General features: G+C 43.2%; 1 protein-coding gene across 1 annotated transcript; it reads right to left on the reverse strand.

Moving 5' to 3' along the window:
• Window positions 1-4,145: 4,145 nt before the first annotated feature.
• LOC127652444 (nuclear factor 7, ovary-like) lies at window positions 4,146-9,293 on the reverse strand. Its single transcript, XM_052138605.1, has 6 exons — window positions 8,678-9,293; window positions 8,400-8,495; window positions 8,069-8,302; window positions 7,964-7,986; window positions 7,776-7,894; window positions 4,146-6,000 (listed from the first exon to the last, which is right to left on the reverse strand). Exons 1-6 carry the CDS (start codon window positions 9,053-9,055, stop codon window positions 5,486-5,488), a joined length of 1,365 nt encoding a protein of 454 aa, XP_051994565.1. The 5' UTR covers window positions 9,056-9,293; the 3' UTR covers window positions 4,146-5,485.
• Between the last annotated feature and the right edge of the window lie 5,053 nt (window positions 9,294-14,346).

Below are 14,346 nucleotides of genomic sequence, written 5' to 3' on the forward strand. Positions count from 1 at the left end.
GGTTGTTGGAGTACACTACCGTATCCACGTTGTCTGTCCAGATCAGCACATGCTTGCCCTGGATCAATGGCAAAAGCCTCCGCAGGGTGTGCAATACTGCCAGCAACTCAAAGCAGTTGATGTGCCAATGCAGTTGTGGCCCTATCTAGGGACCGGCAGCTGTGTGCCCAATGCACACGGCACCCCAGCCATGCTTGGAGGCATCCGTCGTAATCATGACGCACCTGGAGACCTGCTCTAGGGGAACCTCTGCCTGTAGAAATGCTAGGTCCATCCAAGGGCTGAACAGACCGACGTGACGTACATGCGGTGTATGCCGCGGCACCATGCCCATCTTGGGACTCGAGTCTGAAGCCAGTGCTGAAGTGGTCACATATGCATCAACCCGAGTGGTGTAACCGCCACTGAGGAAGCCATATGCCCCAGGTGCCTCTTATAAAACTTCAGTGGAACCACCATACTCCATCTGAATGCCTTCAGACATTTCAGCACCAAATGCGTGCACTCGCTCTTGAGGCATGCCATCATCGAGACTGAATCTAACTCCATGTCGAGAAAAGAGATGCTCTGAACCGGGGAGAGCTTTTTTCTAAATAACCCGAAGCCCCAACCAGCTGAGGTGCCTGAGCACCAGGTCCCTGTGCGCACACAACAAGCCCAGCAGGTGAGCTACAATCAGCCAGTCGAGATAGATGAGGATTCGAATGGCCACTTCCCTTAACGGGTCAAGGGCTGCCTCTGCGACCTTTGTAAAGCTGTGAGGTGACAGGGACAGACTGAAGGGGAGGACTTTGCACTGGTATGCCTGGCCCTCAAAAGCAAGCTGTAGAAAGGGCCTGTGACGAGGTAAAACCGAGACATGAAGTACACGTCCTTCAGGTCTACCTCCGTGAACCAATCTTAATGCTGGACACTCTCTAAAATGTGTTTTTGCGTCAGCATCTTGAACAGGAGTCTGTGCAAGGCCCTGTTCAGTGTGGGGCCTCGCAAAGGGGCAGAGCCTGAGGCGCCACTTGTGGCCATGCTGAGTCCGGGGACATCGAAGCACTTACCTCCCTCCATATAGTCACCGTAGGAGCGGTCTGGGATGGGGGAGGAGAGAAATCATCCTTGCAGCCTGTCACAACCGTTCTGTTGTGGGCATGATTGTGCCACAGTGGGGCACGCGGGGGCCCATCTCTGCAGCGCTGTACCTGCCATAAAGGAACAGTGCCCAGCGGTCGTGATAGTGACGGCCGTGGACACCGAATGTGTAACCCAGGAAATGAGGGAACCGCCCTTTTGTTGAAAATGGCGAGATCAACAGAAAAGGTAAGAAAGGATTCTTCGCCCCGGCCCTCTACCGGTGAATGGAGTGGTGTGCTTACCAGCTCCTGTGCCACGGGTTCCTGACCTCCTGGTTTTCCCATCTCAGGGGAGCTTTGAAGCCTTTCTTGGGTTCTTGGTGGCTGGCCGTGAGACAGGTGCCGTCTGCTTTCTGCGGGTGACTCCATTCTGGGGCCGTCCTACTGGGGCGAGCTGTGGTAGAGCCGGTGTTGCTACCACAGAGGGATGCCCTTGGCGACGAGCAAACGGGGTGTAGGACCTTGAGTCACATATATGTTGTATGGCCCCCATCTGCTTTCTGACCACTGAGAATTGCTGGGCAAAATCCTCTACTGTATGGTGTCGTCAAGTAGGCCAAGCCTGGGAGATGGGGGTGTCAAGGAACCACCCTGAGATGAGCCGGCGGTCCCATCGCAGAACTTACATGGGGAAAACGTGCATGCTGGGGAATTGAAAATCCCAAAATCTCTCCCAGTGCTAACCGACGCGGCCTCAAACCCGTAGGTAAAAGGACCGCGGCAGGGAGTGGGAGGGGTTGCGGCACAACCCCAACATTGCCATAATAATGCCTTCGCAGTGAGAACATGACCCGTCCGTAAACGCTGTCCCAGGATGGGCAGCGCTCAGCATGTGAGGCAACGATCACGGCTGTATGAAGTGAAGAGGTAGCGATCGCAACCAGGAAATATACACAAATGGAAAAGGCATCTTTAAAATTATGCTTTCCATGAGTGCCACTATTTTAGAAGGAAAATATACTGTTTTAGAGGAAGAATATCCTCTTTTAGGCTGCTGAAGTGCCCAAGGGCGTTCTCTGCACTCAACCGGTACAAGAGGGGGAGAAGCCGCTGTAATGCGCCATAAATCCAACAGCTTTTGTAGAGGTGATTGGATCGGTGGAGAAATTCAGCTGGCTGAAACACAACTGCTCGGCTCCACAGAAAAAAATCTGAATGAGTGGTTGCATTCCAGCTCCTTTTATACTCGTATGTCTGGGGCAGTGGCATGCAAATTCCAATCGCCAATACCCATTGGCCTTTTCTCAATGATCAGAGGTGTCTGGGGCTCCCAAGGGTGACTCCTAGTTTCACTACATTGACATTATATCGAGTGAGTGACAGAAGGGGAAAGACGTTTTCTCTCCCTTTTTACATGATACAGGTGTGATTCTTACTGCGGTTGACAGGTTTGATTCATATAAAACATAGAAAAAGGAGAGAAACTGAAAGAACAATTGTGGAGACATTTGCCAGTTAATTGTTTGACTGAAAACTTGTAAACAATATTTTTGGAAATGTAAAGATTTTAAGGGATAATGTACAGTCAGACGGATGTTATCGCAAAATAAACCCTGACAGGGTGATCAGGACCCCGACATGAGAACTTATTACATGGCTACTAACCAAATAAAAAGACAAATGCACATGAAATATTGATTTGATTTTAAATGGTTTTTATGTCTGACTGCTCATTATCCAGATTATGACAAGACTAATTTCCAAATAAATAAACGTGAAACAATCTTTGAATTTAAATTATTGTATTCGCTTATGTGTAGAGATCACAGAATGAACCCAGATGACTGGTCTGATATCACTAAACTCAAAGTATGCTTCGGTCAGACGCAACGAGGATGCGCGATGCAAATTTTGTCAACAGCAGGTTGCGTGAGCACTAAATGCACGTAGCCTGATTTTTCTAACCGTGTGTCTTTGAATGTGCAGATTGTGTATGCGCTTGGAGTTATTTGCATTTATTAGTGGGTCCAAAAGGTGGCAACACTCAACATCAACATGAAAGTTAAAACAACAACAGTGAATGTGCAAGTTAAGAGGGCGTGTGTAAGGAGGTCTGTAGATACCTGCATTTATATATTTTGAGGAACAAGTAATATAAACTCCTGAAGTGAAAGTCTGTTGTCTCATAACAGTCGTAGTGCGCATGCGCCAACTGCCTTTGTATGCGCTCACAGTTATATGGAGTGTACTTTGACAGGCTCGCATTCGACTGTACGCATGCGCTGGGCATTCGTGTCAAAATGGATATATACCTAGGGCTTTAGTGTGTATTCTATACAGGGCATGACCAGGTGGGTGGCTGCAGTTGCCCAAACCGCTGTCTGATTTCCCTTCTAGGAGTAGGTGCCCCTCTAGTGAAAGTCATTTATTTTGTATATTCATTTTGCAGACGCTTTTATCCACAGAATCCAAGTGATTTTTTTTATAAATGGCACAATACAGTATGCATGATTTTTGGTTTATTTAAATATGCGCTAGATGGCAGTCTTTGAATGCGTTGAATCGCGTCTCTGTTTTGCAGAGCACCGGATCAGGAATGACAGGGGGACAGGGGTCCTAAATGGGTGCAATGCTTGACAATTGAGTGGGTCCAAATGCATCAAAAACACGCATTAGTTCAGGGATCAGATCGCGAAGCTAACATAAGTCTCTAAAAATTTTACTTTTCTTTAATTTGGTTGCTATTTAACCTTAAATGTAGGTTTTCCAATTACTACAATTGCTGCACAGTTAAATCATATAGTTACAATATAAATTATAAAGAATAATAAAAATAAAGATTATTTATTATAAAATAATAAAGATAAAGTGCACCCTTGTGTTGTTGCTGAACTGAATATATGAAGTAGAGTGCCACAGGTAGTAGTAGTAGTAGTCCTTTATTGTCACATAGTAAACCAAGCCAAGCCGTGCTGATCTACGGACAAAAAAGCACAATTCTGTGTGAGATATTGGTTTTATATAACAGTTAAACAGACAAGTAAATAAATAATTAAGGAAAAACAAAGAAGTATCCCAAAAAAACACTTTTGTGTGTTGAACTACTTTTTTACCCCACACAGGATCTGCTGTTGCTAGGTCGAAAGATCCGCCCAAGCCTTTATCACTAATTCAAAAACATCACTTTAGAACTAGAAACAATGGCTTGGGCTGTTTCTAACAAATTACAGGAGTAACAATGTGTGTGTAGTGTAGAGGCAGAGGCGTTTGGATCCATTTGCAGTAGTTTATTCACACATGCAATCAAACAGAGAGAAGCAGACATAAACAGAAACAGGCTCTGATAAAGGGACAATCCAGTACTCGTAATCAGACACAGGCAAGGGTCAGGGCAGGCAGCAAAGTTTCACAGAGTCTAGAGTCCAGGCAGAGATCTAAGGTCCAGATAATAACGGGAATCAGGGAATAACGCTTGGTAATGTCAGCTGAGCAAAACAACACTTCGCAAAGTAACAATGAAAGGGACAGTCCAGATATAGGGGAGATAATGATGAACAGGTGACGGTGATGAGGATAATCAGATAAACCAGGCAGGGATGGAGATAGATAATGACCAGAGGGAAAGATGGGAAGTGCAGTTCTAAAACTCCGGAGAGAGGGAGCGGATGAAACCAGAGGGAGGCGTAGCTGAGCGCTCCGTGACAGTGTGTGTGTATGAGAGAAAGAGAGAAACTGAGCATGTTTGATGTTTGAACCTGCACCTGTCGTAGTGATGATCTGTAATGCTGAATCTGTTTGTTTAAATCTATGCCTCAGCTGTAGTGTGGTAGTAATCCACTCTGTGTGATTGTGAAGAGATGCAGCCATTGGAATTATCCTACTTCCTACTTCTGAAGTCGCACTAACGAGTATGTTACGATTAAGTGTTCTTTTTTGTCTGAGAGAAATATGGAGGACTTCAGTTTCATTCTTGCATGTTTCTTGGTGAACTCTTACTTTGATCAACACAGTCACCATACTCTCCTCCACCATGTCTCCTCACAATTCGAAAACTCAGGTTTAAAAATCCTTTCTGTGTTTTCCATTCATAATTATGACTTGAGGGGATATTTTTTTTTCTTCCAAGTAAACGAAAATGATATTTCTGATTGCCCATCTCTCTCATGACTCTGTGAATTGTGAATCTGGCGGCACTTATTGTTGCATGTGTAAATAAAATCCACATCAACACTGTGCTCTTGATGCAAACGTGGTCAGTCTATTAAAAGTGCTGTTTTATCACAAAGGCCACTGGAGGATGATTGTAAGTATCACCCTGATAACTGAATTGCAACCAAATGAGGTTACCCTAGCAACCGATTGGCAAAATGCATATCTCTGCACCAGAACATCATAGAGACTTCTGGGTTGGGTCATTTGACTCAGGCTAGCAAGGAACCTTCAGGAATCCTCAGAGGGGATGAGACATCATAAATCCTGAAGAATGGCAAGAGTGTGTGTGTAAATGTGTGTGTGAATGTGTGTAGATGTGTGTTAGTTACAGGATCAGAGAATGACACTTTTCCTCTGTCATAATCCAGATGAACTCTCACACGCTCAAGATTCAGTGTGATACGAAACACAGTGGAGGGAAACCATGAGAACATTCCAAGATTATACCCCACACCCCAGACATCAGTGTTAAAGAAATCAAGTCCCTTCCTCTGGTTTGATGCTGTAGTTACTCCAAGACTCCAGCCTTTATTGTGTTTAATCTCCACATCCCAGCAGTGTGTTCCTGAGTTAAACCCCTCTGAACCCAGAACACACGAATAACAGTTAAATCTCTCTGGATTATCAGGTAATATTTGTCTGTTATAACTGCATATCACACTGGTCAGATCATCAGACAGTATCAGATCTGGACTTGCAGTGTTTGGATCCAGAATCACAGGAGCTGATGAGAGAAAACATATACAGATTATTATGAATTACAAACAATTGTTTTATTGATGAAACTCTATCAGATATCTTCTGTGATTATTGTCAGTGTTGTTTTTAGTTACACATTATTATCAATAACATTGAATAACATTAATACACAAATAAATACAGTATGTGCTGTAGAAAATGGAAATGTGTGTCCCATATCAAAAGATACGTCTCGGTTACTGTCGTAATCTCGTTATCTGTGATGGAGGGAATGAGATGTTGTGTCAATGTAACGACACTAGGGGTCACTCTTGGGAGCCCCAAACACCTCAGATCTTTGAGAAAAGGCCAATGAGAATTTGCATGCCATGCCCCCGGACATACGGGTATAAAAGGAGGATGGCTCGCAACCACTCATTCAGGTTTTGCGCTGAGGAGCCAAGACAGCGTCTCGGACATTTCAATGGGTAGTACACCATTGGAGCAAGAGAGATGGCACACAACCACTCATTCAGGTTTTGTGCTGAGCAGCCTGAATGATGGTGTTTACCATCGTGGGCGGTAGACCATATAAATCTTCCATGTCCCGTCCAGGGACCAGACATGGAGGGAGACATGGCGGGGCCCTGGCTGCGAATGTTTGGTGTCTGGTCACTGGCTGTGTGACCCAAGGAGAATGGAAACCGCTCTTTATTTGACAATGTAGGTACCGCAGCGAACACAAAACAAAAGAGAACACAAGATTCTCCTCCCTGCCCTCCACCTCGGCCTGGGGCTGAGCTGCCTGGGCTTTCGCCACCACAGGGGGATACCCTCGGTGAACAGACAGGGTACGCACTCTTGAGCTGTGCCAGGGCAAGATGTGCTGTATCACCTCAGTCTGTTTCTTCACCGCAGAGAACTGAAGGGCAAAGTCATCTGGGAGATGGGTGCATTCAGGAAGCGTGCCTTGTCAGCATCCCTCATCTCAACCAGATTCAGCCATAGGTGGCCGTAAGTGGTGCCCGAACCCAGGAACCGATCATCAAGCCATGAGTGCTCGGGCAGGAGGAGGGTTCCACTCCAGCCCGACACTCGCGGCGGCTCGGGCAAGAATGTCAGTCAGCTCCGCATCTGCCTCAGACTGGGCAGGCACACCCAAGGGCACTAGCCCAGTCAAGTCCTCGGTGTCCGACAAAACCAAGGTGCACTCTTATGCAGAAATCGAAAGCTCATCCATCTTGCGAGCTCCGAAAGAGACATTAAGCTTTTAATACAAGCTCTGTTTGCTGTCCTTGTATAATTACTGTTGTGTCAGTAGTCTAAGTTAGTTAGACTAAGTTAGTACTTCTGTTTCTGTCTTTTGCCTTTGGAAATGTGGAGAACTCTTTCTCAATTTATTGAAACTCAACTTTGACTCCTGGACTCCATTGTTCATACTGGTCTCTAATGGGTATAACTGTATTCTCCTACAGTATCACTGACATGCACAGAAATGGGGCTACAGGGGCGCTAACTTGCCCCTTTCATTCACAAATCTAAAGGTGCCCTTCACACAGCTAATGGTGCCCTTTTGGTTGAGAGGGGATTTAAGCAGAGGTGCCTTTAAGACTGGACACTACAGCACAACCCCTGCCCCACACCGAGTCCTAGACCGACTTCTTTCCAACTCTCTCCATTTCCTGCTAAGGTCTGTGCACGCCACTTTACTGTATTATAATGTTTTTATTGTAGCACCAACATTTTTGTGTGTGTGTGTGTGTGTGTGTGAATATTAAAATCTCACACGTAAAGTGTAATAGCAGAGATTTGTGGACTCACTCTTGTGGACAATGTCTCGCATCTTCTTCCAGACTCTGAATGTCAGGTTGCCCAAGTAATGTGGCACATGAATGAAAGCTCCAGAAGTCATCTGTGGATCCAGCTGTGAGATCTGGACTCTGGAAGAACATTCAGGAGACAGTACTGCAGTGACTTTGACTTCACAACCATAGAGAGGAGACACTTACCTTTCCATTGTCACATTAAAGTTCTGCAAAAGACAAAAAAACACTTGATGAGCTCCTCAAATGATCAATAAGAGCAGAAATCAATGATGAGAGTTTGACTGTCACCTTTAGAAATGAGACATCGTCATTGGCTTTCATCATTTCCTCCATGTCTTTGATTGTGTGTGAAAGAGCTGAGATGTGTGTGTTCATCTCCTCAAGCTTCCTCTTCATCATCTGACTCTTCTGCTCCTCTTCCTCTCTCAGTTCAGTGATTGTAGCTTCTTCTTCATGTCGGAGAAACTCATGAAGCTTCTTAAACTGCTCTTTAATCTGACGCTCTGTGTGCTCAGCTTGAGTCTGAAATCACATCAAATTCACTTCAATCAGCTCTGCATTCACACACATCACATCATTTATCAGCAAATGTGTTTGATTGTTGATTCTGTATCCTCACCTTGATGTGTCCAACTGATTTATCAAACTCTCCTTTCATGTTTTCTGTGTGTTTGAGTTTCTCTTGTAAAGACTTCAGTGCTGTATTGAGTTCCTCCTGAAATTTAACAAAGTGAAAATCTGTGAATCTGCAGCTGCTGAGAGATTACTATGATATGTTCATGTATGTAATACATATTAAAATGCTGCAGGAAAATATTGTGTACATGAATGTTCTGATTTCAATGTTTAAAGCAATTGAACCTTCTTTGTAAATGACTCAAGAGAAGTTTGTCGTACCTTGCAAGATGGAAGAACTTCACAGATGGGTCTGAATTTATGATTGACGTGTTTCTCTGAATCTCTGCACACTAAACACACCGGCTGTTTATCGTCCAGACAGAAGAGTTTGAGTTTCTCTCTGTGTAAACTGCAGATCTCCTCCTCATTTCTCTCCTTCACAAACATCTCACATAAATTCTTCAATGCCAGATTACGAGGAGGTTCATCTCTTGAAGATCTTCTCCTGCAGACGGGACACTCCTGAGTTCTCTTGGTTTTCCAGAACTGTTGAAGACACTCTTTACACACACTGTGACTACACGACAGAACAACAGGATTCTTGTAGATTTCACAGCAGACGGGACAAGAAAGTTCTTCCACAGAGAGTGAATCCATTTTCACTGCTTATAAAAGCTCCAACGATCTGAACTTTACTTTCAATCTCTGAATGTTGCTTTCAATAATGAATAATCATCAGAATCAGCAAAGATCTGCTGTCGACTCTGAAACAAACTTCACAAGAAACCTTTTAGAAAGTCTTTCCCTTCGTTCTGCACTGATCACTCCAAGAATAAAGAACATAATCAGTACGAGAGTAAAGAGAGAAAGAATAAGACAGTCACTTCCTGGTAAGTGTTTCATAAGGGTGCAGTTTCTTATGATCTGTGGGTGTGTTTGTTAGCAGGTCAAAGAGCAAATTCTGGATTTCTGTTCACTGGCTGCAGGAAACAAAACACTTACAGTAAAGCTCTCTCTAACATCTGGATAGGCACCTCTCTGTAAACCAATGAACTGTAGAGTTTTGATATTAAAACACATTCTGCAGTACATTCATCGAGGATTAGAACACAAATGATATGCATTACATGCAAACAGAGTGGTGGTGGCATAGTGGGCTAAAGCACATAACTGGTAATCAGAAGGTTGCTGGTTCAATCCCCACAGCCACCATCATTGTGTCCTTGAGTAAGGCACTTAACTCCAGGTTGCTCCGGGGGGATTGTCCCTGTAATAAGGGCTCTATAAGTCACTTTGGATAAAAGCGTCTGCCAAATGCATAAATGTAAACACTGTAATCTGTCTTTACTCACTGAATCGTGAGTGTTTGGTGGGTTTCATTTTATAAATTTCCTCACTTGTGGATCTTATTGAAACTGTTTGTAAGGTTGTAGTCTAACACCAGCAAAGTCACAGACGTACCGTTCTTTTTCATTCCCTGTTGTTTATATTATAATCTCTGTCATTATACAGCTATATCACTTTATCAAATAGATTTAACAGGCTGATCGTTGGAGTTACCTCACTAACTCTATGGCAGGATCACTCAGAAACAAGATCTCAGCTGTCCGAGAGGAGCTTGCATCTTCTGTCAGCACTCTATGAGCCACACAAACTGGATCAGTCTTTTGGGATGAATTTGTGAAAGACTTGCAAAACAATGTCACAACACTTGCAAAAGATTTATCACTTCTGAGGTCTAAATGTGATGAACGTTACATTTTGAATGTTTCATTTATATCGCACTTTTCTGATACTACAGTCAAAGCCCTTTACACAGTGAGCAGGGACTCTCACCCAACACCAGTGTGCAGCCATAGTGCGCCAGTACACTCACCACACACCAGCTATTGATGGCAGGAGAGAGTAGAGTGATAGAGCCAATTAGTGGATGGGGATTATTAAGAAGCCATGATTGTTAAAGGCTAATAGGGGGGAATTTGGCCTTTTCGAGGAGTGTCCTGGGATTTTTTAATGACCACTATGAGTCAGTACCTCAGTTTAACGTCTCCTCCGAAGTACGGATAAGTGAGATAAGCGGAAAAGCAAAGCGAGATGCAAAGAATTTAGAGTGTTGCCATTATTGAGGGAATTGAGAGCACTCAACCAACTCAGTTTTTTGCACACATGCTTCAAGATATCCTTAAACTCGACATTGAATCTGTTGTCGATCTGGTTCACCGGGAGAGCCCCCACAATTATTCGTGGTCAGGTTGGAGTACAACAGTGATAGGGTAAACATACTATGAAAGGAAAGTGGCCTGGAAACTTCATTCAACTATAGTGGCTCTCTCCAGGAAACTTTTTCTTCTTTCAGCGGGGGGAGGCACCTTTTGAGGGATAATCCAGCATTCAATTGGTCCTCTTTGTTAAACACCTGGTGGTAAGCTGGGTTGAGATTTCAACAACAGTAAATGGTTAGGTGTCAGAGGTCATTTGGATCTTCTGATGTACTAGTTATTTGTCTATTGTTGACAATGCTTTCCACCTCGCACATGATGGTATGAAGACTCATCATTGATAGACTGTTCCTTTAAGAGATCACTGAGTATCTTTCTTACTGTATGGATTTGATGCTCCCATACTCCTCCTTGATGAGAAGAATCTGGATCATTGAAGATCCATATAATCCCTTTCTGTATCATGGCATTTTCAATTTTGTTATGGTTCAGGTTTCTCAGTGCTCCTCACAATTGTTTTTCTGCGCCGACAAAATTTGTGCCATTGTCTAAACGCATGACTGACACCTGTCCTATTCTACTTATGAAATGCCTCAAAGCGTTTATACATGAATCAATGTTCAAACTATCAGCTATCTCAATGTGGAAAGTGAACAACACTCCATACCTTATACAGTACTCTGGCCAAGTTTTATGTCGAAGGGTCCAAAGTAATCGACACCTACGTTTGTAAAAGGGGGTTTATCAGGTAGCAAGCGGTCTTCTGGCAAGCTTGCCATTTTTTGCTCTCCCACTCTTCCATTGTGTCTGCAACAAACTGAGCATTTATGTATAAGTTTTCGAATGGCTGAGTTTGCTTGGGGGATCCAGAATTATTGTCAGAGAATAGATAGCATGTAGTTTCAACCACAGTGTCCACATCTTTGATGAATGTCATTTGGAATGAGAGTTGAAAATCTGAAGCATTTTGAGAGAATTACAGGATGTTTGGATGCTTCTGGTATGGCTGCTCTGTTAAGCCTACCACCGACTCTTAGTATTCCATCCTGAAGTACAGGATCAAGCTTGTACAGCTGACTTTTTCTCTTTACAGGAATATTCTTTCTCAGAGCCTTAATATCATCCGGGAACTGTTGTTTTTGACTGTACTGAATAAGCTGAATTTCTGAACTTCACTGCCTTTTTTAGATGAAACCTGCTTGAGTAGTAATCAGTTCACTTGCTCACAATGTCATTGTTTTCTTTGATGTTGACCTTGATTTCATTTTTTATTTCAGGGTCTTGTTGTGCACCTTAACTCATTTGATCTGGTCTTTGGGGTCATTCTTTTTCTGGTTTCAACAAAAAGTTGGGCCCTTTATTCCATGATTCTGCTTGTACAAAGTTCTTTGCTTTAAGACCTCTAGTAGCTTGATCTGCAGGATTTTGTGATGTCTTAACAAACCTCCACTGTAATGGAGTAGTAGCATCTAGTATTAGTGAGATTCTGTTTGCTACGAAGTTTTTGAAGCAAGCACTCTCATTGCCAAAGTAATGAGCACTGAAGTGCTGTCTGTCTAGAAAACCAACTGTTGTAGTGGGTTGTGAAGCTCTTGTCTTAGTATTTTGTAAATTTTGATGGTTATGGTTGCTGCTCTAAGTTTAGGGATTGTTATTTGCTTGAGTGGGCTAACTCTTGACTTTCTCATCAACAAGGAACAATGTTTCAGATTTTGTTCATTTGTAAGTACCAGATAAGTTGTTGTGCCGTCAGCACTCTCGCTGGCATCAGAGAAATGATGCAGCTGCGCTTCTGCTGCGTTACCAAATTTCTCTGATTTTACACACTTTTTAAATTTGAAGTCTGAGAGGTGATTTAGATCTTCTAGCCATCTGACCCACTGATCAGCATGCTTGTCATCGATCTCTTCATCCCATGCATTTCCTTGTTTACACGTATCCCTTAAAAGGAGCTTCACTGGTAGGTTGAGTGGCACCAGAAAACCAAGATGGTCATAAATTGAATTAACAACCAAGAGAATACATCTTCTACTCAATAGCTTCTCCTGTACCTTGAGGTTGTACGTGAAAGTATAATTTTCTGTACACCACTGCATGCCGAGTACTCTCTAAATGGGCAGAGTATTGTGATCCATGTCAAGATCTTTTACTCCACTGGCCCTTTGTTCTTTTGGGATAGACAATAATAATTTTCTACTATTGCTTACCCACTTTGTTAAGCAGAAACCTCCTTCAGCACACAAACCCCGAATATCCTTCGCTAAGTCAAGTGCTTCTTGTTCTGTGGACACAGATTTCAAGCAATCGTGCACATAAACATTTTACAAAACTGTTTCAAAAGCCTTTTGAGATGCTACATCTTTTATGTCCTCTGCTGTCTTTCTCAGTGCGTAAGAGGCGCAACTAGGTGATGAAGTGGCTCCGAAGAAGTGCACCATCATTCTATAGGTGCATTCAAATTGCCTTCTGGCCACCAAAGAAAACGAAGCAGATCTGCATCCTCTTCAGGAACCCTCACTTGAAGAACATTGACTCCACATCTGCCATCATGGCTATTGGTTCTCCTCTAAATCTGGTAACATATCTTCGCCTCCCTTCCCCTCCCCTACCCTATGATGGTGACGAAAGCTGGTCTTCTTCAAAAACGAAGGACGAACTTCCGTCTGTGTGTGTGTGAGAGTGCGTGTGTGTGTGAGTGTGTGTGCGTGTGTGTATGTGTTTGTGTGAGTATGTGCGTGTGAGCGTGTATTTATCACTTTGTGGGGACCAAATGTCCCCATAAGGATAGTAAAACCCAAAATGTTTGACCTTGTGGGGACATTTTGTCGGTCCCCATGAGGAAAACAGCTTATAAATCATACTAAATTATGTTTTTTGAAAATGTAAAAATGCAGAAAGTTTTCTGTGAGGGTTAGGTTTAGGGGTAGGGTTAGGTTTAGGGGATAGAATATAAAGTTTGTACAGTATAAAAACCATTATGTCTATGGAAAGTCCCCATAAAACATGGAAACACAACATGTGTGTAAGTGTGTGTATGTGTAAGTGTGTGTGTGTGTGTGTGAGTGTGTGTGTGTGTGTACGTGTGTGTGTGTTTGAGTGTGTGTGAGTGTGTGTGTGTGTGTGTGTGTGTGTGTGTGTGTGTGTACGTGTACGTGTGTGTGTGTGTGTGTGTGTACGTGTGTGTGTGAGTGTGTGTGTGTGTGTGTGAGTGTGAGTGTGTGTGTGTGTGTGTGTGTGTGTGTGTACGTGTGTGTGTGTGTGTGTGAGTGTGTGAGTGTGTGTGTGTGTGTGTGTGTGTGTGTGTACGTGTGTGTGTGTGTACGTGTGTGTGTGTGTACGTGTGTGTACGTGTACGTGTGTGTGTGTGTGTTTGTGTGTGTGATATGTTCATGTCCATGTTTTTGTTTACCAATCCATTTAAAAAGTATCAGTTTATTTTGCAGGTCTGATATCTATTCACACTGGTGGTGTAATATGACACTTACTGGGTGATTAAATATGCAAAATCATTTGAATTGATGCAGGAACGAGGTTAAACAAATACAAAAATGTAAAATATGTGGATAACCTTCCTGACTGAAGGTCACAAGTTCCCTGTTTTAAGAGCTGTGGATTTCCTAAAATATTATTTTTTCCTTTTTTATTTTACATCTAAAAATATATCATCTGGATTCTTCTTTTGATGTTGACACCTGTGTTCAGCTTCCAAAGAGAGTATTAATTAGATTT

Source organism: Xyrauchen texanus, chromosome 12, assembly GCF_025860055.1.
Source record: "Xyrauchen texanus isolate HMW12.3.18 chromosome 12, RBS_HiC_50CHRs, whole genome shotgun sequence".
NCBI classification, from domain to species: Eukaryota; Metazoa; Chordata; class Actinopteri; order Cypriniformes; family Catostomidae; genus Xyrauchen; species Xyrauchen texanus.

Excerpts from the sequence above, each read along its gene's own strand:
- LOC127652444 (XM_052138605.1), bottom strand. The coding sequence starts at position 9,055 with ATGGATTCACTCTCTGTGGAAGAACTTTCTTGTCCCGTCTGCTGTGAA. Across the intron at positions 7,987-8,068 it reads ACGATGTCTCATTTCTAAAG|AACTTTAATGTGACAATGGA; the intron begins GTGACAGTCAAA and ends TGTCTTTTGCAG. Across the intron at positions 6,001-7,775 it reads GCGAGACATTGTCCACAAGA|CTCCTGTGATTCTGGATCCA; the intron begins GTGAGTCCACAA and ends TTCTCTCATCAG.